The 20,334-nt window shown below is 70.7% G+C and overlaps 5 protein-coding genes across 7 annotated transcripts in view; 3 read left to right on the top strand and 2 right to left on the bottom strand.

Annotated features, from left to right (window-relative positions):
* The window catches only part of VASN (vasorin), a 347,445-nt gene that overhangs the window by 318,096 nt on the left and 9,015 nt on the right, over positions 1-20,334 (top strand). The window lies entirely within an intron of this gene.
* LOC138690381 (basic proline-rich protein-like) lies at positions 2,518-3,354 on the top strand. Its single transcript, XM_069809325.1, has one exon. The coding sequence runs from the start codon at positions 2,518-2,520 to the stop codon at positions 3,352-3,354; it is 837 nt and encodes a 278-aa protein (XP_069665426.1).
* On the top strand, positions 2,865-12,317 carry GLIS2 (GLIS family zinc finger 2). The gene is made up of 6 exons (XM_069809762.1): positions 2,865-3,276; positions 7,657-8,032; positions 8,367-8,543; positions 9,350-9,483; positions 9,783-9,901; positions 10,026-12,317. Exons 2-6 carry the CDS (start codon positions 7,673-7,675, stop codon positions 10,790-10,792), a joined length of 1,557 nt encoding a protein of 518 aa, XP_069665863.1. The 5' UTR covers positions 2,865-3,276; positions 7,657-7,672; the 3' UTR covers positions 10,793-12,317.
* On the bottom strand, positions 12,253-15,079 carry PAM16 (presequence translocase associated motor 16). Of its 2 annotated transcripts, XM_069809777.1 has the most exons (6): positions 14,935-15,079; positions 14,492-14,576; positions 13,717-13,856; positions 13,220-13,285; positions 12,915-13,046; positions 12,253-12,479 (listed from the first exon to the last, which is right to left on the bottom strand). In XM_069809777.1, exons 1-5 carry the CDS (start codon positions 14,935-14,937, stop codon positions 12,960-12,962), a joined length of 381 nt encoding a protein of 126 aa, XP_069665878.1. In that variant the 5' UTR covers positions 14,938-15,079; the 3' UTR covers positions 12,253-12,479; positions 12,915-12,959. The 2 variants fall into 2 exon arrangements, with proteins under 2 accessions (XP_069665878.1, XP_069665876.1); XM_069809775.1 differs by lacking the exon at positions 12,253-12,479 and having other exon boundaries at positions 12,886-13,046; positions 14,935-15,078.
* Positions 15,227-20,334, bottom strand: part of CORO7 (coronin 7) — a 39,229-nt gene continuing 34,121 nt past the window's right edge. For both annotated transcript variants that reach the window (XM_069809757.1, XM_069809759.1), the window contains 19 exons: positions 20,082-20,136; positions 19,674-19,731; positions 19,431-19,576; positions 18,561-18,656; positions 18,359-18,475; positions 18,108-18,240; positions 17,839-18,014; positions 17,653-17,761; positions 17,465-17,551; positions 17,208-17,350; positions 17,015-17,119; positions 16,807-16,892; positions 16,586-16,727; positions 16,394-16,483; positions 16,177-16,293; positions 15,962-16,097; positions 15,755-15,846; positions 15,575-15,661; positions 15,227-15,494 (listed from right to left, as the gene is read on the bottom strand). In XM_069809757.1, the coding sequence (XP_069665858.1) occupies positions 15,489-15,494; positions 15,575-15,661; positions 15,755-15,846; positions 15,962-16,097; positions 16,177-16,293; positions 16,394-16,483; positions 16,586-16,727; positions 16,807-16,892; positions 17,015-17,119; positions 17,208-17,350; positions 17,465-17,551; positions 17,653-17,761; positions 17,839-18,014; positions 18,108-18,240; positions 18,359-18,475; positions 18,561-18,656; positions 19,431-19,576; positions 19,674-19,731; positions 20,082-20,136 (1,981 nt within the window). In that variant the 3' untranslated portion in view covers positions 15,227-15,488. The remainder of the gene's footprint in view (positions 15,495-15,574; positions 15,662-15,754; positions 15,847-15,961; positions 16,098-16,176; positions 16,294-16,393; positions 16,484-16,585; positions 16,728-16,806; positions 16,893-17,014; positions 17,120-17,207; positions 17,351-17,464; positions 17,552-17,652; positions 17,762-17,838; positions 18,015-18,107; positions 18,241-18,358; positions 18,476-18,560; positions 18,657-19,430; positions 19,577-19,673; positions 19,732-20,081; positions 20,137-20,334) is intronic.

The raw sequence follows: 20,334 nt of genomic DNA, 5'->3' as shown, positions 1-20,334 counted from the left end.
CAACCTCATCTGACCCTGTCCCATCCCACCCTGTCCTGTTCCCATCCTATCCTGCCTTATCCGCATCCTGTCCCATCTCATTCTGCCCTATCCCCATACCATCCCATCCCATCCTATCCCACCCTGTCCTAACCTGTCTTGTTGCCATCCCATCCTATCCCATCATCTCCTGTCCCCATGCCATCCTGTCCCATCCTATCCTGATCTGTCTTGTTGCCATCCCATCTTATCCTGTCCCCGTGCCATCCTGTTCCATCCTGTCCAACCTTACCTGATCCTGTCCCATCCTGTTCCATCCTGTCCAGCCTTATCCGATCCTGTCCCATCCTATCCTGCCCTATATCCATCCTGTCCCGTATCCATTCTGTCCCATCCAATCCTCTCCTATCCCCATCCCATCCTACCCTATCCCACCCTATCCCCATCACAGCATATCCCATAAAATCCTGTCCTATCCTACCCCATCCTGTCCTGCCCTATCCCCATCCCATCTTGTCCCACCCCATCCCATCCTGTCCTGCCCTATCCCCATCCCATCTTGTCCCACCCCATCCCATCCTGGCCTGTCCTATCCCTGTCCCATCCTGTTCTACCCCATCTGATCCCAGCCCACCCTATCCCCAGCAGGGCCTGGCAGCCCCCGCTCCCCCCCCACCCCAGGGTGCTGTGCCCCCGACTCTGCCCCCCAGCGTGCCACAGAGCCTGGCCCTGCTGGACAGGGGTGCTCGGGTGGCAGGGGAGGGGGCTGCCGGGGGGCAGAGTGGGGGGTCACCAGAGGCTTTGGGGGCTGGCAGGGGCCGTGGGGCTCACAGCAGCCTTGGGGCTGCCACGGGGCTCCGGGGTTTGGGGGTGACAGGGCTGATGTGGCTGGCAGGGGGCTTTGGGGGTTGGCGGGGCCTTTGGGGGGGCTGGCAGGGGCCATGGGGGCTGGTGGGGGGGCTTTGGGGGCTGATGGGGGAGCTGGGGGCTGGCAGGGGCCGTGGGGCTCACAGCAGCCTTGGGGCTCAGGGGTTTGGGGGTGACAGGGGTCATACAGCTAGCGGGGGGCTTTGGGGTTGGGCGGGGGGGCACAGGGCTGGCAGGGGCTGTGGGGGCTGGCAGGAGCCATGTGGGACCTCAGGGACCCCCAGGCCCTGTGGGGGGGCTGGCTGATCCCCCCTCTGTGCCCAAAGCCCCCCCAGCACTGCCTGCATGGGGCCAGGGCCAGCCGAGGCCACCCGAGTGGGGCCGTGGTGAGCCACCGAGGGCACGGGGGGAGGGTCCCAGAGCTGGCCTGGCACCCCGAGTGGGCAGGATCCAGCCCCACAGAGCAGTGTGGGTGCACACCCCCCCGCCCCCTGCCCCCCCCAGCCCAGCCCCGCTCAGGAGCTGGCAGGACTGGTTCTGCCTGGTCCCTGCCTGTCCCTGTCCCGGTGGGCCCCCTGCCCAGCCCTCGGCGGGAGGCCTTGACGCCGGGGGCTGGGGCGTCCCCCCATGGCGGGGGGACACCCGTGTCCCCCTACCGTGTCCCCCCGCCGTGTCCCCCCCAGGGAGCAGGTGCTGGCAGCCAGCGCTCCGGCAGGGATCCGGCCAGGCCACGGCATCGCCCAGCTGCTCCATGCCGGCAGTCGGCCGTGGTCCTGAGCTGGGAGGGGGGGGCAAAGGGACCCCCACCCTCCGCCGTGGCCCCCCATCACCCCCTGCCACTCCGTACCCCTGCCAAGCAGCTGGAGGGGTCCCCAAAACGGCGCTGGTGGCTGTCCCTGCCTGCCTCCTGCCTGTGTGTGCCAGGGGACCCGCGTGTCCCTGGGGTGGGGGGCCCGTGCCCCCCATCTGGGAGGACTTTGGGATGGGGGGAGTGGGGTGACGTTGGCGCCCAGTGTCGGGGTGCTGGTGGCCCAAAGGGAAAGCCAGGCTGGGGACACCGAGCCACCGTGTCACCACTGTGTCCCCGTCCCCAAGGGGGCCACGACCGCCGTGGGTGGCCTTGAAGCCCCTCCACCCCTCACTCACGCTCCCCCAAGACGCAGCTCAGCCCATTTCCATTTTGGTTTTTTTTTGGGGGGGGGGGCAGAGACATGGGGGTTCACCCCCCTCCCATTTTGGGGGAAAAAAACCTTCAAAAAAGAGAATAAAGGATGCAAACGTGGTGGCAGCTACTCCGCAGCCACCGGCCCAGGGAGGAGGAGGTCACTGCTGGGGACACAGCAGCTCCCCCCCCCCACGGGTGGTGTGTGACTTCGGCCACCCGCGTGGGCCAGTGCTGCCCCCCCTTCCCCGTGTTCCCCCCCTTTTGTGGCGGGGCTGGTGAGAACACAGCAGCTATGTCCCCCCCGCAAAATCCCCACAGGTGGGGCGTGCCCCCGCCCCCCCGCGTGGGCCAGTGTGTCGTCCCCCCCAACCCACCCGCGGGCCCCGGGGAGGGAGTTCCCCCCCCCCCGGTGAGGGCTGCAGCATCCGGGCCGGCCCCGCCACATCCTGCCGCCGGAAGGAGCCGCGGCCCCGGCGCCCCGGGACAACCCCCCCGGGGGTGACGTCATGCGGAGGCCCCCGCCAGGCGTGACGCCAGGCGCGCTCTGTGACGTCACGCGGCGGGCGGGCGGCGCCGCTCCTGCGGGGAGGGGGGGGATCCCCCCCTTCGGTGTGACCCCCCCCCCAACCCCCAACTCCCGCCGTCCCCGAGCGGCCCCGGTGCGGGGCGGGGAGGCCGCTCCGGTGGGCGCCGCCCCCCGCTTCCTGCGCCGCCGCCGGGGGTCCGTCGTGTCCCCCCCCCCGCCCCGCCACGTCCCCGGGGGGGGGGGACACGGACACAGCCGGGGGGGGGGGGGGGGCTCGGCTTTGCCGCAGCGCCGGGGTGACCTTGCGCGGGGGGAGCGGGGTGGGGTGGGGGTGTTCCCGCGTGTCCGTGCGTGTGTGTCCCCGGCCCCCCCACGGGGCGGGGCTCCCCCCCGCCGTGCCCCCCCGTGCCCCCCGGTGCCCCCCGCGGCGGGGAGGGGCCGGCCCCGGCCCCCGCCCAGCTCCCGCCCGCAGCCGGGGCCGGGCCGGTCGGTGCGGGGCGGCCATAAATCACGGCGGGCAGAGCCCCCGCCCCGCCGCCGCCGCCCTCCGCCGCCGCCGCCGCCGCCCGGGGGACCGGGGAGGGGGGGGCAGAGCCCCACCGCCGCCGCCGCCCCCGCCCCCAGCCCCTGCAGATGTGGCGGAGCGGCCCGGCGGCCCGGCAGCGGGGGGGCCCGCTCCGCCAAGCCCCGCTCCCCGCCCCGCTCCCCGCCCGCCGCCGGCGCTGAGCCCCCGCCGCAGGTACGATCGCGCACCGGGGACTCGGCGCTTTGTCGCGCCGCCGCCGCCGCGCCCGCGGCGGGGGGGTGGGGGGTGTAAAGAGGAGGATGCTGCTACCCGGGGCGCGGGGGGAAACATCCTCCCGGGAAGCCCCTTCTCCGCCCCGCGGGGAGCTCCGGCAGCCTGCCCCGGGGGGGGCGGGGGGGTCCCTTGGCTTGGCACCTGCAGTCCCCTCCGCCGTGGGGAGCGGTTGCGGGGGGGGGGGGAGAACGTGGCCCCGCTCCAGCCCCGGGGCACGGGGGGGGTGAGGGGGGAGGCGGCGGGAGCGCGGGGCTCCCTGTGGAGGTGGGGGGGGGGGGGGCGGGACGGGGGGGTGCGCAGAGAGGGGACCCCCCCCCCCCCCCGCCCAGCGGGTGCCGGGGGGTGGCCGTCACCCGCTGTCCTCCCGCACCCGGGGCGGGTGTCCTGACCTTGGCCGCGGGGCGGGGGCTGCGGCGGGGACGTGCTCGGTGGCTCTGCCCAGCTGCGGCCACCCCCGGGGACCCACCGGTGTCCCCACCGTGTGGGGAGGGCGAAGGGGTGGCTTTGGCCGGGGGGGGGGGGGGGTCGCAGGGCAGCCCCATCACGGCCCCATGCCGGCAGTGCCACCGCCCGTCAGCCGCCGGTGTCCGGTGTGTGTCCGTCCCCCCCCCCGCCCCGGTCCCCAACACGGGGAGCTGCCGGTCCCTTGGTGTGGGGTGGCCAAGCTGGGTTTTGGGGGCCCAGCTGGGGTGACCCCCTCCTCGAGGTGCCAGCAGCGGGGGTCAAGGGCTGCCACAAATTGTCCCCAATGTCCCCGGGCCCTGCCCCAGGGGCTCATCCCCTGCCCCACATGGAGAAACCCCCTCTGCGAGTGGCCACCTCCCCTGCCCTGTGTCTTTGTGTCACCCTGCTGTGACCACCTCCCCCCAACCCGGGCCCCCGCTGCTGCCAAGCCCAAGGGTCTGATCCGCTGGGCATCTGGGGACCAGCCCTGTTCTTGTCCCCACGCGGTCCAGCCATGTCCCCAGGCGGAGGTGGCAGGGTGTGTGCTGCTGGTGGCACCGCCATGGGGCTGCTCCCCGGGGAGTGGGCTGGCCTCGGCCCCCCCCCCCCCCCCCGCCAGTGTCCCCACGGCCACCACGTGCCTGGCAAGGGGTGACCATGGCATCGGCCTCAGCTTGGGGACCGGAGCCATGGCCACTCCTGGGGACACCTTTGGGGGCTGCCATAACCCCAGGCAGTGTGGCGTCGTGGGCACTGGGGGGGGGGGGGTGGGGACGGTGACAATCTGGAGCCACCAGCAGGATGTGCCCCCCCAACCCCCCCAGCCCTGGCAGTCACTAGCGGGCTCCGGTGAGGAGCGGCAGTGCCAGCGCCGTCCGCAGCGGGACAAGAAGGGATGGCGGGTCCCACGGTGGCCCGTGTCCTGCCAGCAGCCGTGGGGACAATGACCCGGGCAGCGGTGGCGGCGCAGACCGGGGCAAGCGGGACCAGATCCTGCCAACCCACCCGCGCCACCCCGGCACGGGGGGCTCCTGGGGCTGCCCGACCTTCGCGGCGGTGCCAGCCTGCCGCTGCCAGCCCTGCCAAGTGCCAGCAGCGCCGTGCCGCCGCGACGCGGGGGGGACGACGACTGAGCCCTGCCTGCCCGCCCGCAGCGCTGGCACTGCTCCCGGCTCGCCAAGCCCTGGGGTCACCGTCCCCTCTCGGGGCGGCGCGGGCCCGGCGTTGGCACCCCTCACCGCCGCCATCCCCGAGCCCACCGCGCCGCCGGGAAGTCTCTGCCCCGCGGCACCCCCCCGGCCCCTCGTGCCCACGCTATTCCTGGTGGGTTTTTGTGCCATAGCTGGGGCCGGTGGGGGGGATGCGACACCCCCGCCGTGCCAGCAGCGGGGTGGCCCAAAGACCTGGCACCCCTCCGGCTGCGCCGGGGTCACCCCGGGTCCCCCAGCCACGCCATCTGGCTGGCCAGTGTGGGGGGCCCAGGGGACCCCAGCCCAGCCGGCGGAGCTGGGGGGGCTCCGCCGGCACCCGGGCTCTTTCCCAGCGGCCCCCACCCAGACCGGGAAGCCCCTGGGCCCAGCGCCGCGCCGGACTGGTTTGAACTGGTGCGATGGCGGGGAGGGGGGGCTCGCCGGGCGGCCAGAGGGGAAGCTGGGCCGGGGCAGGGCTGGCAGCGCCTGGCGCGGGCAGGAGAGGCCTTTTGGGGGGGTTGGGGGGGGGGAAGAGCAGGCAGGAGCAGGCAGGGGCCTCGTGCAGGGGCCGCAGGTGCTGGGGCGGCCGGCCAAGCCATGGCGGGACTCGTCCCCGTCCCCATCCCGGCGGGGCCCCCCGTGGCACCCCAGCTCCGAGCGGGTTCCCAGGAGCGCCGGCGGCGGGGCGGCCGCGTGGTTTGGCAGCTGCCTGCCCGCCCGCCCGCGGCCGCGCTGGGAGCCGTGGCGTCAGCGGCTGGAGGCCCCTTTCCCACCCGCCCCGCCCGGGGCAGGCCGTGGTCCCCCCACCCGGCACCGCCCGCCCCGGGACCCCCCAATCTCTATACCCTGGGGATGTGGGGACATGGCCACCACGGTGGGACCAGCCCCGACGCCTTGCCCGGCCCCCCTGCGGGACCCCCATCTCTGGGGGGGTCTGGGGGGCTGTCGCTGTCCCGCTTCCTCGGCTGAGGGTCCCGCTCCGACATCCCAGCTAGGGGGTCCTGCCCCCGCCGCATCCGTCCATCGGTCCTTGAGCTGTGCCACCAGGCTGCGGGGCACACGGGGGGTGGCTGGCGCCCCATGAGGGGCTTGGGGCGGGGACCCCCCGTGAGGCAGGCCCTGCTGTGGGGCGTGGGGTGAGGACCCCCTGGAGGAAGGGACCCCGCCGTGGGGCAGGCCCCGTGGCCGTGGGGGCTCTGCCACAAGGGATGGGACCCTGCTATGGGGCAGGCCCCACACCTATGGGCGGAGATGGAGGCTCAGGCAGGGAGCCCCTCACTGGAGAGGAGGGACCCCGCTGTGGGGCAGGCCCCACGGCCATGAGGGGCTCAGGGGGATGTGTGTGTCCCCCCCTGCAGGGGAGGGCAGCCTGCTATGGGGCAGCTCCTCCCACCATGGAGCTTGGGACAGGGACCCCCCATGGGGCCGGCCCCACGGCCAGGACGGGGGCACGGCTGCTGTGGTGGTGGTGGGGGGGTGCAGGCGGGGGGTCCCCCGCCCCGCCGGCCGGGCCCCACGCCCCCCGCGGCTCCTCCGCATTCCTCAGCGTCTGAGCCGGGCTGGACCCCCGCCAGCGCAGGGGGGCCCCGCCGGCGGGGCAGGGCGGGGGCCGGGCCCCCCGGGGCGGGGTGGGGTGGGGATGGGGGGGGGGGGGACACCCGCTGCCACGTGTGCTGGGTGCGCCGTGCCCCCCCCCCCATAGGGCCCCTCGGCCGCCCCCACCCTGCCCTGGGGCGATGCGGGTGGCCGGAGGGGGGTGCGGGGGGGGGGCACAGTCAGGGGACCGGATCGGCGCTGCCAGGGGTCGGGCTCAGGCGCTCACTCCTGCGCTGAGCTGCCCGTTCTCAGCTGCCTGCCGGATGTGCGGTGGTCGAGCCGTGGGGGTGGCAGGTTTTTTTTTAGGGGGGGGGACGTGGGATGGCCTGGCACTGTGGAGCTGTCACCCTGGAGACAGTGGCATGGGGGGGTCGGGGTCCCCCCACCACGTCCTGGGAAGCGGAGGGTGCTTGCAGGCAGCAGCCCTGCCATGCCGCGTCGTGCTGTGCCATGTTGTGCCGTGCCGTGCCACGCCGTGCCGTGCGGCAGGCAGCCCCTGCCCGGCCCCGGCGTTGGCCGGCGGGGAAGGGGCCCCGGCGGGGGAGGAAGTTTTGCCGCCTCCGGGGCTGGGGCCAGCGGGCTCGGCCGCCCGGGTCACCGCCGGGCTGGTGGCCGCCACCGCCCTCCTCTGCCGCTGGGAAAGGCCTCGCTGGGGCAGGCCCGCGGGGACGGCCGGCCGGCCAGCCGGACAGATGGACAGGGGGAGGCAGAAGGGGCACGCCGCAGCTCCGGGGCAGCGGGTGCCTCCGGGGGGATTTGGCAATCCCCGGGCGAGGTTTTGGTGACCGGCCAAGAGGCTGTGCCGGCCCCGGGGGTTGGCGACATGGAGAGGATGGGCTGGGGACACCGAGGGGCCGGTGGGGGGGCCGCCGGTGCCGTGCCCTGCCCTTTGCCCGCTGCGGGAGGGGGCCGCGGCAGAGTGGCCGAAAGGGACGGCACGGTCCCCGCGCCAGCACCGCGGCCGCCGGCACCCGCTCGGCCTCCGGCTTGGAGCGGAGACGGGCATCGCCGCGGGGCCGGGCTGGGGCGATGCTTCGGGTGGCACCGGTGCCCCCCCATCCCCACGGTGACCCCCACGTGTCCCCCACAGCGCCCGCCCCGGCACCATGCATTCGCTGGAGGAGCCGCTGGACCTCAAGCTGAGCATCTCCAAGCTGCGAGCCGCCCGGGAGAAGCGGGGTCCCCTCGGCCCCCGACCCCGCGGGTCCCAGCGCCCGGATACCCCGCCGGCCGGGGACGGCCGAGGGGGGAGCCGGGGGGGCCGCCGGGCCGTGCCAGCCTCGCCATCCCCCGGCCTCCTGGCACACTCCAGGCTGGTGGAACCGCGGGACGGGCGCTTCGCCGCCGTGCCGGTGGTGGACCTCAGCCTCTCGCCCCGCTCCGGTGGGGAGTCTCCGGCTGGCAGCGCCTCGCTCTCCCCCGAGCGCCAGGGCAGCGGGGACCTGCCCGGCCCCCTCACCCCCCACGTAAGTATGGCCGTGTTCCTCCCCCCTCCCGCCCCACGAGGTGTCCCCAGCAATGGGGACTGTGCCCGGGACGGTGCTCCTGACCTCGGCAGCGTGCCTGGTGCTGCTGGTGACATGGCCCCCCCCCAGCGTGTACACACACCCTGGGGTCAATGTCCTGCCCGCCCCCCCCCCCCCCCGTGTGTGCCCCGACCCCAGCGGCTTCCCCAGGGTGGCTCCCTGGGGGGGGTGTCTCTGGGGGGGGGGGGGTGTCTTTTGGGGGCTATGGGGGTTCTGGGGGTCTCCATCCAGCTTGGCCCTGTTCCCCACCACCCCCCACGGGGCTCTGCTCCAGGATTTCCAGTCCCTGCGCTACATCGACGGCCTCCCCAGCTCCTTCCAGTTCTTCCTGCCCCTGGGGGCGGGGGGGGCCCTGCACCTGCCCCCCACCGCCTTCCTGCCCCCCAGCAAGGAGAAACGCCTCCCCCCCGAGTTGCCCCTGCCCAAGCAGCTCGTCTGCCGCTGGTCCAAGGTCAGTGGGGAGAGATGGGGTGGGGCGATGGGGGGGGGGGTTATGGGGCTGGGAGGGGCACATGTGGAAGCTTTGTGGGGCCGGGAGTGATGATGGGGGGCTGGGAGACCACGCAGGGGCATTGCGAGGATGAAGGGGGGGGTGGGAGTGGGGGGCCACACAGGGGCATTTTGGGGCTGGGGAGAGGGTGGGGGGCTGGAAGGCGGTGGCAGAGTTCTATGGGGCTTGGGGGGGGGAGATATGAGGCTGGGGGGGGGCAAATGGGGACACCTGAGGGCTAGAGTAGGGGTGATGGGGAGCTGGGGGCCATGTAGGGGGGCTGGGGGTTTGATATGGGGCTCGGGGAGTCATGCAGATGCTTTATGGGGCTGGGGGTGGTGATAAAGGGCTGGGAGACTATACAAGGGTATTGTGAGGGTACGGGGGGGCATGGGGGCACACAGGGGCATTTTGGGGCTGGGGAGGGGACATGGGGCTGGAAGGTCATGGCAGAGCTTTATGGGGCTTGTGGGGGGATGTGGGGCTGGGGGTGGCAAGCAGGGACAGTTTAGGGTTGGAGGGGGGTTGATGGGGAGCTGGGGGCTGTGCAGAGATGCTGGGGGGGGTTGATATGGGGCTGGGGGGGCTCATGCAAAGGGCCATTGCCATCTCCCCAGATGTTGATGCTGCTGTGCACGGGGTATGGGTGGTAGCTGGTGGGGGGGGAATGAGGGGCAGGGGCTGGCCCTGGTGGGTGTCCTGGCCCCCCCCCCACCCCCCGGTGCCCACCCCACCGGGGCCCCTCACCCCCAGCCTCCTGCCCACAGTGCAACCAGTTCTTTGACCTCCTGCAAGACCTGGTGGACCACGTCAACGACTTCCACGTCAAACCCGAGAAGGACGCGGGGTACTGCTGCCACTGGGAGGGCTGCGCCCGCCACGGCAGGGGCTTCAACGCCAGGTGGGCAAAGGAGGGGGCTCCAGGCATCGGGAGGGGGCTCTGGGGTCCTTGGGGGGGCTGCTCTGAGTCGCTGTGGGGAGACAGGAGCCCAGCACTGGGGGCTGCGCTGGGGGAGGTTTCCAGCCAGCCAGCCAGCCCTTCGGCATGGTGTGCAAGGTCCTGGGGGGGCCGGATGACTGTGCTGGACTGGATGTCCCTGTTGTCGCCCCCCCCCCCCAAAAGCCAGGGCACAGGGACAAGGAGGTGCCCTGGGGGCCAAGGCTGACCCCCTCACACCGACGTCCCCCCGACCCTGGCAGGTACAAGATGCTGATCCACATCCGGACGCACACCAACGAGAAGCCGCACCGCTGCCCCACCTGCAACAAGAGCTTCTCCCGCCTGGAGAACCTGAAAATCCACAACCGCTCGCACACAGGTCAGCGCTGGCCACCGCACTCGCCCTGGGGAGCGGGGAGGCTCGTGGGGGGGGGTGGGACACAGGGGACCTGGCAGGGCTGGCCGTGCCGCCCCGGCAGACCTGGCACTGTGCCATCCTGCAGGCGAGAAGCCCTACATCTGCCCCTACGAAGGCTGCAACAAGCGTTACTCCAACTCCAGCGACCGCTTCAAGCACACCCGCACCCACTACGTGGAGAAGCCCTACTCCTGCAAGATGCCGGGCTGCCACAAGCGCTACACCGACCCCAGCTCCCTCCGCAAGCACATCAAAGCTCACGGCCATTTTGTCTCTCCCGAGCACCCGGAGATGCTCAAGGTCCACCCACCTCCCAAAACGCCCCTGGGTTCGGCAGAAGTGCCCTACGTTAACGGGGCGCAGCTTGTGATCCCCAACCCTGCCGCCCTCTTCGCTCCCCCGGGGCTGCCGGCGTTGCCCATCCCTTTGGCCCCGGCACCGCTCGACCTCAGCGCTTTGGGCTGCGGGGCTGCCGGCGCCCTGCCCGGCCCCGTCTTGCCCCTCAACGGCGGCCCCCTGAACTTGGCCAAGAGCCCGCTGCTGCCCTCGCCCTTCGCGGCCGGGCTGGGGCTGCCCGTCATGTCGCTGCTGGCCGGCGGGGCCAAGGCCGAGGGGGAGAAGAGCAGCGGGGCCGAGGGGCGGCTGCCCAAGACGGGCAAGGGGCCGGAAAGCCGAAAGGAGAGGTGCGAAAGGACGGAGCCGGGGCGGCCGCGGGTCCCCCCCGAGAGCCTGGCGCTGCTGCCGGGGGCCGTGCTCGATCTCTCGGCCGGGGGCAGCCCCGAGGCGCTGCCGCCCGGCTGGGTGCTCATCCCCCCTGGCTCCTTGCTGCTCAAACCCGCCGCCGTGAATTGAGGGGCCTGACGATGCCCGGGGCCAGCCGCCGGCCCGGCGGGCAGATCCCTCTCCCTGGGCTTTGAGGGGGGGCATCGCCCCCTTCTCCCCCTTGCAGCCCCCCCCCAGCCCCAGCGGGGCCTCGCTCGTGCTTTTAATCGTCACGAAAGAAGAACGGACTCTTCTGAGAAAAGCAATAATCCCTCGGTGGCCGGAGCTGGCTGCGACCCCGTGCCGGGGGGCAGCCGTGGGGCAGGCAGGGGTACGGGGGGGGTCCCCCTGCACCCCCCTGGCCTGGGCAGCCGGAAACACCGCTATTTATTTCTCGACCAGCCCCCTGCTCTGACAGGGTCCCACTTGGGCTCATCTGCTGCCGCCAACTCGGCATCTTCTCCCTGCCCGAGGCCTCAGCATCGCCAGTGCCGGTGATGGGGGGCTGCAGCCCCCGGCCTCCCACCGCAGGGAGAGGGGGGGGACAGCTTGGGGACCGCCTCCTCCCACAGCCCTAAGCTGTGCCCGGCCGTGCTGTCCAACCCTGCCTGGCCGGCACAGCTGCGGGCAGGGCCACGGCCACGGCACCTCCGTGCCGGGCCCAGCTGGCTGGGCAAACGTCGGCCCGGTGCCCGCCCGCATCCCTCCCACTCTGCGGCCGCCCTCGTGCCCCACCGCCTCCCCGGCCCTCCCCGTGACAAGGCACACGGCTGCGTGTGCCGCTCGCCGTGCCGGCTCCGCGCCGGGGCAGAGCCACCCTGTTTAGCTACGTTCATACCTAACCATGTACCGCAAGCGCATGCAGGCAGCAGGCAGCGCGGGCAGGACTCCAGGCGCCGGCAGGGCTGCTGCCGGCAGCGCGTTGGCATCGGCTGGCGGGGCACCCGCTCCTCGGGACATGTTGGCTGCCCCCCCGCAGCGAGGATCCCCGATGAGCCCCTCCCTGGGCCACGGGGCAGCGTTGGGGCGAGCAGGACGCTGCCGCAGTGCCAGGAGCAGGCAGTGTGCCCGGCCTCCGGGTGGCAGAGCTCAGAGCCTCTCCTGGCACATGCAGGGGGGTCCCACGTACCTCCCGCTGCCAGGCAGGACCCCTGCCCACAGCTTTCTCTGAACCGGGGTGGGGCAGGGGGGGGTCTCCCCAATCCTGCCCCCTCCTCACTGAAAGGAGCCCCCGGCCGCACGCGCCCCGCGGGGAGCCGGTCTCCCTGCCCTCACCCTCCTTGGGCCGGGGCGCGGTGGCCATCCGGCACTGCCGCAGCCCCAGCATGGCCGCGGGCCATCGACCAGGCCGCCCCGGCCGGTGTACGGTGTACGTCTCCTCGCTCCTTTGTCGGTTTGTTGTTGCACATTCCAGGACATCAGTATTTTAACGGTCTCGAAGTGCCTTTCTATCGTAGTTTCTGGGTTGTTTTTATTTTCCTCCTGTTGGGCTCCATCGCTGTTAGCATAGCGTTTAAGGACTGCAGAAATAAGAGATAAGCTAACGACTATAACACTATATTCCTCCAGGAGAGAGGAAGTTTATTAAGAAAACAATAAAGTGAAGTTGAAGTAAGTTCCTGTTTCAGTCCACGACTGTGGCGATGGCAGTGGGGACAGAGGGGTGCCGGAGGTGACGGGTGGGATCTCAGGGACACAGCTGTCTCTGCCTGACGCCCCGGCAGGTCCCCATGCTCCCGGTCGGGCAGCCCCGGTACCGGTGAAGCCCTGCCAGGATCTGCGGGATGAGCTGTGGGTGGGGAGAGCCGCAGCGCATCCCCCCACGGCCCCTTGCCCCGACCCAGCAGCTGCCTCAGCTGCCTGCCTGCGGTGGGAGAAGGGTAATGGCACAGAGCTCCCGGCACTCCCATGGTACGGAGCCAGAGGTATCCGTGCGCTCAGGCCAAGAGCATCCGAACCCACCACAAAAATAGCTCCTGCAGCCTCCCCGGGTGCCATTTGAGCCCTGGCAGCCCTCAGTGCCCCGGGGACACCCGTTCTTCCCCAGACGCCTCCTTCTTCCTCCTCCCCAGGGCAAAACCCAGCCCTGCCAGCCCCTCGCAGGTGCTGATCCCTGCCGGGGCAGCGGGCAGAGGCAGGCAAGTCCCCTCTCCCTCCCCGGGGTGCAGAGCAGCCAGGCCAGGTGCTAGAGGACACGGCATTTATTGGCTACCTATAAGTTAAGGGTGAGGGAAATGAGGTGTGGGGGTGGCAGGAGTCACGTCTCGGCTTTCCACCCCTTCTCTTTCTCGTCCTTGGCCTGGATGCGGAGCTCCTCGTCCAGCCGCTCCTTGGCTCTCACCACCTGCGGGACACGGGGAAGGGGTGACACGGAGGGATGGAGCTGCCCTCTCCCCTCCCTGCCTCATCTGCGGTGACGCTCAGGCTCTGCTCTCTCCCGAACTGCAGGCAGGGGAAGGTGCCGAGAGCAGGGCTGGGGGCCAGCGCAGCCCCCCCTCCTCTCCTCCCTTTGCTCACCTTGGACTGCAGGTAGAAGGAGCCTCCCACCGACTTGTCATTCACCTTGAACAAGTGGTCGTAGTTCTGCCAAAGAGAAGCTCCCTGTCAGATTCATCTCTTCCACCCTCCCCGGCCCTTAACCCCGGCGGCCTCCCGCTCCCCGCAGCGGTGCTGGAGGTGGCAAGTGCGATCTTGGGGTCACGGCTGGCTCTGCCCGACCCCCTGGCAGGTCCCCACACTCCTGGTCGGGCACGTCTGGGGAGCCCACGTCCCCTTCCCTGAGCAGCACTGCTGGGCAAACGCAGGGGCCAAGCCCGGCAGGTTGCTAATGCCCGTGAGCTGCCGGCACGGCCCTCCAGCTGGGGCAGGAAAACCTCAAACTGGGATTAACTGGGGTCAAGACAGCACCCACACTCCCTTTGGGGACCAGTTGTCTCCCCCATGCTGGGCAGCAGCCACAGGGAGGGCAGGGCCCTGCCAGCACCGTCTCTCCCCAGCTCCGAGGGAGCCTCTACCTTCTGGATCTCCTCTGGGTTGAGGTTTGAAACGTTGAGGATCTGCTGAGCTTCCTGGAGGCTGATGCCAATGATCCTGGAGGCAGCGGCGGACTGGGGCCTCTCCGAGCGCCCTCGCGCGTCTGCCGCCGCTCGGCTTGCTGCTCAGAGATACCGAGGGCGTGAGTCCCCCCAGTGCTGCCCCCCCCCTCGGGACCCCCAGGCCTCGGGCGGGGGCGGGCAGCAAAGCCCACAGTCTCCAAGGTGCTCAGATCCCAGCTTCACCACTCTGCCCTCCTCATGCTGCCTCCAGCCCGCGGGGGTCACCTGGATGAGGCCCCCAGTGCTGGGGAGGTGGCAGGAACCGGGGGGAGGCACCTGTTTGCTGTAGGCGCCCACAGCGAGCTGGGCTGCAGGCAGGCAGAGGCAAGCAGGGCAGGGCTGGGGCTGCCGTGTCCCGGGGGACCATCCCCGCTCTGCCCTTTGGGGCTGCCGGGAGGTCTCGGAGGCTGGCAGCAGTGCCAGATCCGGGCTGGTGCCTGGGATGGCTGCCGGGAGCCCAGCTCAAGCTGAAACTCCATTAGGCCAGCGCCGGGAGACGGATGGTGACCGTCACCCTGCGACAAGCCTGGCAAGGGTCCCCTCCGGGCACAGCCCCGGGGGATGGGGAGCAGTGGGTTGCCCTGGGGAAGGGGGTGGGGATGCTGAGCGATGCCCAGGCCGGGACAGGGGAGAGCGGGCATGCTCCGCACAGGGGGCGGCATCCCGACGCCGGGGGCGGCAGCTCGGCTCCTACCTGCAAACTCCTGGCGCAGCGCCCGCATGAAGGCCCGTCCGACCACCTGGGCCCCCACCAGGATGATCTGCGCCAGGTACTTGGCCTGCGGGGACATCCTGCTGTCACAGCCGCCCCGGGCCCTGTCCCCAGCCGGGTCCTTTGCCCCCTCACCTCCCCTCGGGCCCTGCCCAGCCCCGGCCCTGGCCCCCAGGGCCCTGTCCCCTCCCCGAACCGGCCTCCTCGCACCTCCCTGGGCCCTGTTCCCTCCCCGCGCCCTGCCCAGCATCATCCTCCGCCTCCCCGGGCCTCGTCCCTCCGTCTCCGGGCCTTGCCCAGCCCGTCCTCCGCCTCCCCGAGCCCCGTCCCCCATTCCCCGGGGCCTGTACCTCCACCCCCAGGCCCTTTCCCCCGTCCCGTCCCGTCCCATCCCAGCCCCGCCGCTTGCCCCTGTCCCCCCTCACCATGTCCCCGCCGCCGCTTCCGCCCCCGGCGGTCACGGGGTCAGGGAGCGAAGGTCGCGGCGGTCACCGAGACGGCGACGGCGCGGGGCGCACCGCCCCGCTCCCAGTGGGTACAGCGCCCCCTGGCGGACCCGCCTCCCGGGAGGTCCCGCCGGTGTCTGGCGGGGCTGCGCTGCGCATGCGCAAGGGGTGGCGGGCGAGGCCCGGGCCGCGGCCTACCCCGGTGCCGGTCCCGTGTGTCCCCCCCACTTCGGTCCCCGGTTCTCCACACCCCCACCCCGGCCCGGAATCACGGCAGGAGACGGGTGCTAGTGCAGCGGCTTTAATAGCGGGACCTGCCCGCGGCGGGCACGGGGCCTAACACTGCTGCCCGGCCTGGTGCGGGGCACAGCCCTCGGCCCCGCCGTGCCTCCCCTCAGCCGGGCCGGGCCGGGCCCGGCCCTGCGGCGGCTCTTCCTCCTCTTCCTCCTTCTCCTTCTCCTCCTCGTCCTCCCTGCCGGGCCCGGGAGGCCGTGGGGGTCACCGGCGTGGTCCTCGGGGAGCCGGGGTCCAGCCTAGTCCTGCGGGAGGCCCGGTGGGGGTGAGGGGTGTGGTGGGACAGCGCGGGACCGGGGGTCGTACCCGCCCCCCCCGCACCTACCCACTCGTCCTCGTCCACCCCCTCGAAGGAGTCCTGGGGCAGCGGGTCGTCCCGGTTGCCCAGCCGGGCCACCATGGCGTTCAGGAGCTGCAGGGAGACAGGGCAGAGCCGTGAAGCCTGGGGCATTGCCCCCAGCCTGAGCCCCCCAGCAGGGTGGTCCCAGGGTGCCCCGGCACCCACCTCCTCCTTCTTCTGCTCGTCAGACTTCTCCTCCAGGTACACGGACGCAGGGACGAACTTCCGCGCCGGAGCCTCCTTCGGGGCCTTGCTCACTGGGAGAGCGGCGTTGCCGTGGGGCAGGAGGGCTTCGCCCCACAGTTCCCCTCCCCCGCCCCATCCATCCATCCCTGTGGGCCCGGGGTCCTCACCCTGCCCTTCTGCACCCACCTGGTGTCATGTCGGCCGGCCGCATGCTGGCGCGGCGCTGCTGCCCATCCTTCCCTGCCAGCCAGGTGCTGCCACTGAGGGCTGGCTCCCACCAGACACGGGTCGGTGGGTAGATATCGTCCTGGAAATACTCCTTCTGCAGGGGCGAGGTGCACTGAGGGGGGGTCCCCCACCTCCTACACCACCCCAAACATGGCTGGGTCCTCGCCACCTACCTTGACACGCGGCACGTGGAAAGCCACCGGCTCAAGGGTGCTCTGCCCGAGGCGCAGCGCCCGGGCGAACTCCACCTCCCGCACCTCACACGCCGTTTTGGGCAGGAAGATGAAGCCCTGATGGGGTGGAGGCGTGAGCGGGACCCGCTGCAGGTCTGGCAGCGCAGGCAGGGGGGTCAGGGACAGGCAGCACTGCCCTGGTGGGCCCCCCCTTTACCTTGTGGGGTTCATTGGAGGTGAAGCTGTTGCACTCGAGGAAATAGGGGGGCTCGGGTGTCACCTCGTAGAGGAAGACTCTGGTGTCACCCTGGGGACGGAGCAAGACAGGAGGGTGCATGGAGGGTCCCACCGCACTGTTGGGGCACTGTAGGCAGGTAGCCCCCCATTTTTTTGGGGGGGAAGCCCTCACCTTGCCAGTGAGGAAGACAACACCGGTATCCTCGTCGTAGAAGGGCAGGAGGGTGGAAGGGGCCACGTCAAGGCCGAGGACAGACAAGGGTCCATCAGGCAGAGCCTGTGCCCGGTACAGGAGGATCCTCCTCTCGCTGCGGCTGCGGGGAGGTGACAATGGGGAGGGATGAGCACAGTGTCCCTTGGTGACCGGTGTCCCAGCCTTGTCCCCCTCTTTACCTATCAAAGCCAGATACCAGGAGGTAGTCACCGCCGCAAACCCAAACCAGGCGTGCTCCACGGCCCCCCTCGGGACCTGGGCCCTCCTGCGTGGGGTGAAGGTCACTGTGCCTGCTCAGAGAGAGCTGGGGGTGCGGACAGGTGCCCGCGGCAGCGGGGGTTTCTGCACCCCCAGCTCTCCAGCCCGTCCCTGCCACCGTGATCATACCTGTTCAGGCTTAGGGCTGCGCCGGGGCTCGTAGAGCCGTAACCGGCCATCTTTGCTCACCGTCGCCAGCTTCTTGCCATCAGGGCTCCAAGACAGGCTGAAGATCTGGGGAGATGGATGGTGTGTCCCACCGCCACATCCCCTGCCTGGCCAAACGCGCCCCTCGGATGTCCCCAGATGTGTCATCCCTTACCTGATCGGTGTGTCCCTGTAGGCACAAGGCTTCCCGCCCGGCGCTCAGCTCCCAGATCCGCACTGTCATGTCGTAGGAAGAGGAAACCAGGAGATCGGATGCCACAGGGTGGAAGCGGATGGAGTAGATCTTCTCTGTGTGACCTGGTAGAGTTGAGTGGTGCATGGCTGTCCCCACCTGCGCCGGGATGCGGACACCACCAGGCTGGCTTGTCCCCAATGTGGGGTGCTCGGTATGCCTCCCCACGTGCCCCTCACCTCGGAGGACAGCTTCGGGCTCCTGCAACGTCTCCCGTAGCCCTCCCTCGGGGATCCGCCACAGCCGGATCTTGGCGTCTTCGCCCGCTATGGTGCCAAAATGGATGGCCAGTGGTTAATATGGTGATCTGGTGTACCTGGTGCTGGGGGACTAGCTTGGCACACTCCCCTGGGGACAGCACACATACCAACAGCGAGGCGCCGTGGGTCAAAGGGGTCCCAGGAAAGGTCAGCCACTGCTGCGCTGTTCTGGATAGTGGGCACGGCCGTGTCAGGGAGACGGCCGGGCTTGGAGAGCTGCGGGAGAGAGCCAGGGGATCACCTGCACTGCACCCGCCGGTGCTGTGCTGACCACTGCGCCGCACCGCGGGTACCTCAAGGACGGCGATCTGGCCACCGGCGGAGAGCAAGGGCAGGGCGACACGCTGGTGGTTGGCGCAGAAGCCGTCGCACTCGCCCGGCGTGGTGAGGCTGAGCCCCCGGAGGTTGGTGAGGTGGGTGTCACGGTGCAGCACCCTGCCCTGTGCGTGCCGGAAGCGGGAGCTGGGCCCTGGCGCAGGCAGGGGACAGGTGAGCGCCCGGGTCCCTCCCTCCGGCACGGCCCCAGCCAGGGGACCCCGAGCCTGCCTCGCCACCTGCTCACCCAAAATGCACTGCAGCGACTTCTGGCTGGGGCTGCTGGCGAAGCCGCTGGAGGGGCCAGTGCTGGCTGAGAGGGAGGTGGCAGCGCTGCCCGGTGAGGCCAGGGAGGATGGCGAGGAGTAGCCGCTGCCCTCCTACAGGAGAGAGAGCAGGTGGGCAGGGGGTGCTGGCATCCCAGCCCTCCCCCTGCCCTGTGAGATAAGGGCAGCAGGCATCCCCCAACCCCTTGGCACCCCAGCACCCCATGCTCACGCTCCGGTCGGCGTCGGTGGGGCCGGTGTTGGCTGCCTGCAGCTGGGTGCAGGCGATGACGGGGGAGGTGAAGGTCTCCGTGGGTCTCCGTGCGGGGTGCAGGCTCACCCTCCCCACCTGCTGTCGGGCAGAGCGGTGGGCAGGGGGCAGTGGCAGCCCCTGGCAATGCCACTGGCAAGGACAGCCCCCGGGTGACACTGACCTGCTGGCTGTCCCCTGCCCACCAGGCCTGGGCACTGGTGGCTGGCAGCATCCCGGCGCAGTCAGGGAACAGATCCTCATGGAAGTCCTGGATGGACTGCAGGAGAGGGGACAGGGTGAAGTGGGTGTCCCTGAAACGCCACAGCCCCCGTCCTGCTGCCATCTGGTACTGCCTGGGCAGGGACACCCCTGAGCATGCCCTGGACACCCCCAGGCACCTGCCGGCACCCCAGTCCCTCCGGCTGCGGAGCCCCGTCCCCGCAAGCTGCGCGCCGAAGCCTGTAGGTGTCAGACGCTGCCCAGCATTGGGCTGCCTCACACACCCCTGAACACAGCCAGCCTCGGAAACAGCACCCGGCTCCCAGCATCATCCCTTGCAGCACCCAGCACCCTGCTTCCAGCACCCAGCGCCTGTGTTTCAGCACCCAGCCTCCAGCTTTAAGTACCCAGCATGCCAGATCTGGCACCCAAGATCCTGCCTCCAGCACCCAGACTCTGCTACCCAGCACCTAAATTTTGACTGCTTTAAGCACCCGGCATTCGGGATCTGGCACCCAGCACCCATTACACAACAGCACCCAGCAGGTAGCACCCAGCTTTCAGAATCCACTCTCCAGCACCCAGCATCTTGCATGCAGCACTCAGCTTCCCAAACCTAGCACCCAGCAAACCCAGCCTCTGTTACCCACCATCAGCACCCAGATTTCAGCACCCAGCACCCAGGTTTTGCCTCCTCTCCTGCTCTTCCCAGGCTGGGGACCAGGGTGCCCCCACACCCAGGTGCCCTTTGTCACCCAGTGCCGACGAGGTGTCACCCATGAGACGACACCAGGCACCCATGACACGGTGCCATCTGTAGCCCCCCCCTTACCTTGCGTGGCACCAGGTAGCTGACGGGGACGAGGGCGGTGTCGGTGAGCTGCAGGATGCGGAGCACCTCGCAGGCCATGACATCCAGGGCCAGGCGCGGCACAGCAGCCAGGCCCCGCGTGCTGCCCTCCGTCCGGCACTGGGTCACTGGGGGACAGGCAGAGTGGCTGTGGGGCAGGCAGTGCGGGCAGGGGCAAGGCCCCTGGCACTGCTGGGAGCCTGGCGTGGGATGTATCCTGCTTACCCTGGGTGAGTGCTGGCTGCGCAGGTGCTGCTTCGAAGCAGTACAAGAGGTTTTCTCCCTGGAAGAGAGGCGGAGGGGATGAGGCATGAGTGGGGCTGTGGGGAGCACCCCACCGCACCCACATGCACCCTGCTGCACCTTACTACACTCCTCTGCACCTTTCTGCATCCTCCTGTACCCCACTGCACCCACACGCGCCTCGCTGCAACCCCTGCACCCCACTGCACCCACGTGCACCATGCTGCACCCCACTACACCCATATGCACCTCACTGTACCCGCCTCCATCCTTCTGCATCCCACTGTGCCCTGCTGCACCCCACTGCATTGTCCTGCATCCCGCCGCACCCCCCTGCACCTTTCTGCATCCTCCTGTACCCCCCTGGACCCCGCTGCCGTGGGACCTCACCTTCCCCGCCAGCACCAGCAGCCCCGTGTCAGCATCGTACAGCGGGATGGCCGCCCTGCAAGGGAAGGAGGGTGCTGAGCCAGGGGCACCCATCGGTGCAGCACCCTGACAACCTGGGGCCAGATCCTGCACCTTCCCCCACTGGTGCATGCCCCAGACCCTGTCCTGGGGAAGCGTGGGGCAGGATCAGGCCCTGCTGGCAGCAGGAGGGCACTGCCGGTGCCAGGCAGTGCCGTTGGCGTGCCAGGCTGCT

The sequence above is a fragment of the Haliaeetus albicilla genome, chromosome 22, assembly GCF_947461875.1.
Source record: "Haliaeetus albicilla chromosome 22, bHalAlb1.1, whole genome shotgun sequence".
Lineage (NCBI taxonomy): Eukaryota > Metazoa > Chordata > Aves > Accipitriformes > Accipitridae > Haliaeetus > Haliaeetus albicilla.
Note: the sequence above shows the minus strand (reverse complement) of the source record. Positions and strands in the feature narration are given on the sequence as shown.

What these genes read in the sequence shown, in the direction of transcription:
- GLIS2 (XM_069809762.1), top strand. Translation starts at nt 7,673, where the DNA reads ATGCATTCGCTGGAGGAGCCGCTGGACCTCAAGCTGAGCATCTCCAAG. An exon ending in TCGTCTGCCGCTGGTCCAAG is followed by an intron (nt 8,544 to 9,349) that starts GTCAGTGGGGAG and finishes TCCTGCCCACAG; the next exon opens with TGCAACCAGTTCTTTGACCT. An exon ending in GGCAGGGGCTTCAACGCCAG is followed by an intron (nt 9,484 to 9,782) that starts GTGGGCAAAGGA and finishes CGACCCTGGCAG; the next exon opens with GTACAAGATGCTGATCCACA.
- PAM16 (XM_069809777.1), bottom strand. An exon ending in GCTGCGCCAGGAGTTTGCAG is followed by an intron (nt 13,857 to 14,491) that starts GTAGGAGCCGAG and finishes ATCTCTGAGCAG; the next exon opens with CAAGCCGAGCGGCGGCAGAC. An exon ending in CCTTCTACCTGCAGTCCAAG is followed by an intron (nt 13,047 to 13,219) that starts GTGAGCAAAGGG and finishes CGTGTCCCGCAG; the next exon opens with GTGGTGAGAGCCAAGGAGCG.
- LOC138690381 (XM_069809325.1), top strand. Translation starts at nt 2,518, where the DNA reads ATGCGGAGGCCCCCGCCAGGCGTGACGCCAGGCGCGCTCTGTGACGTC.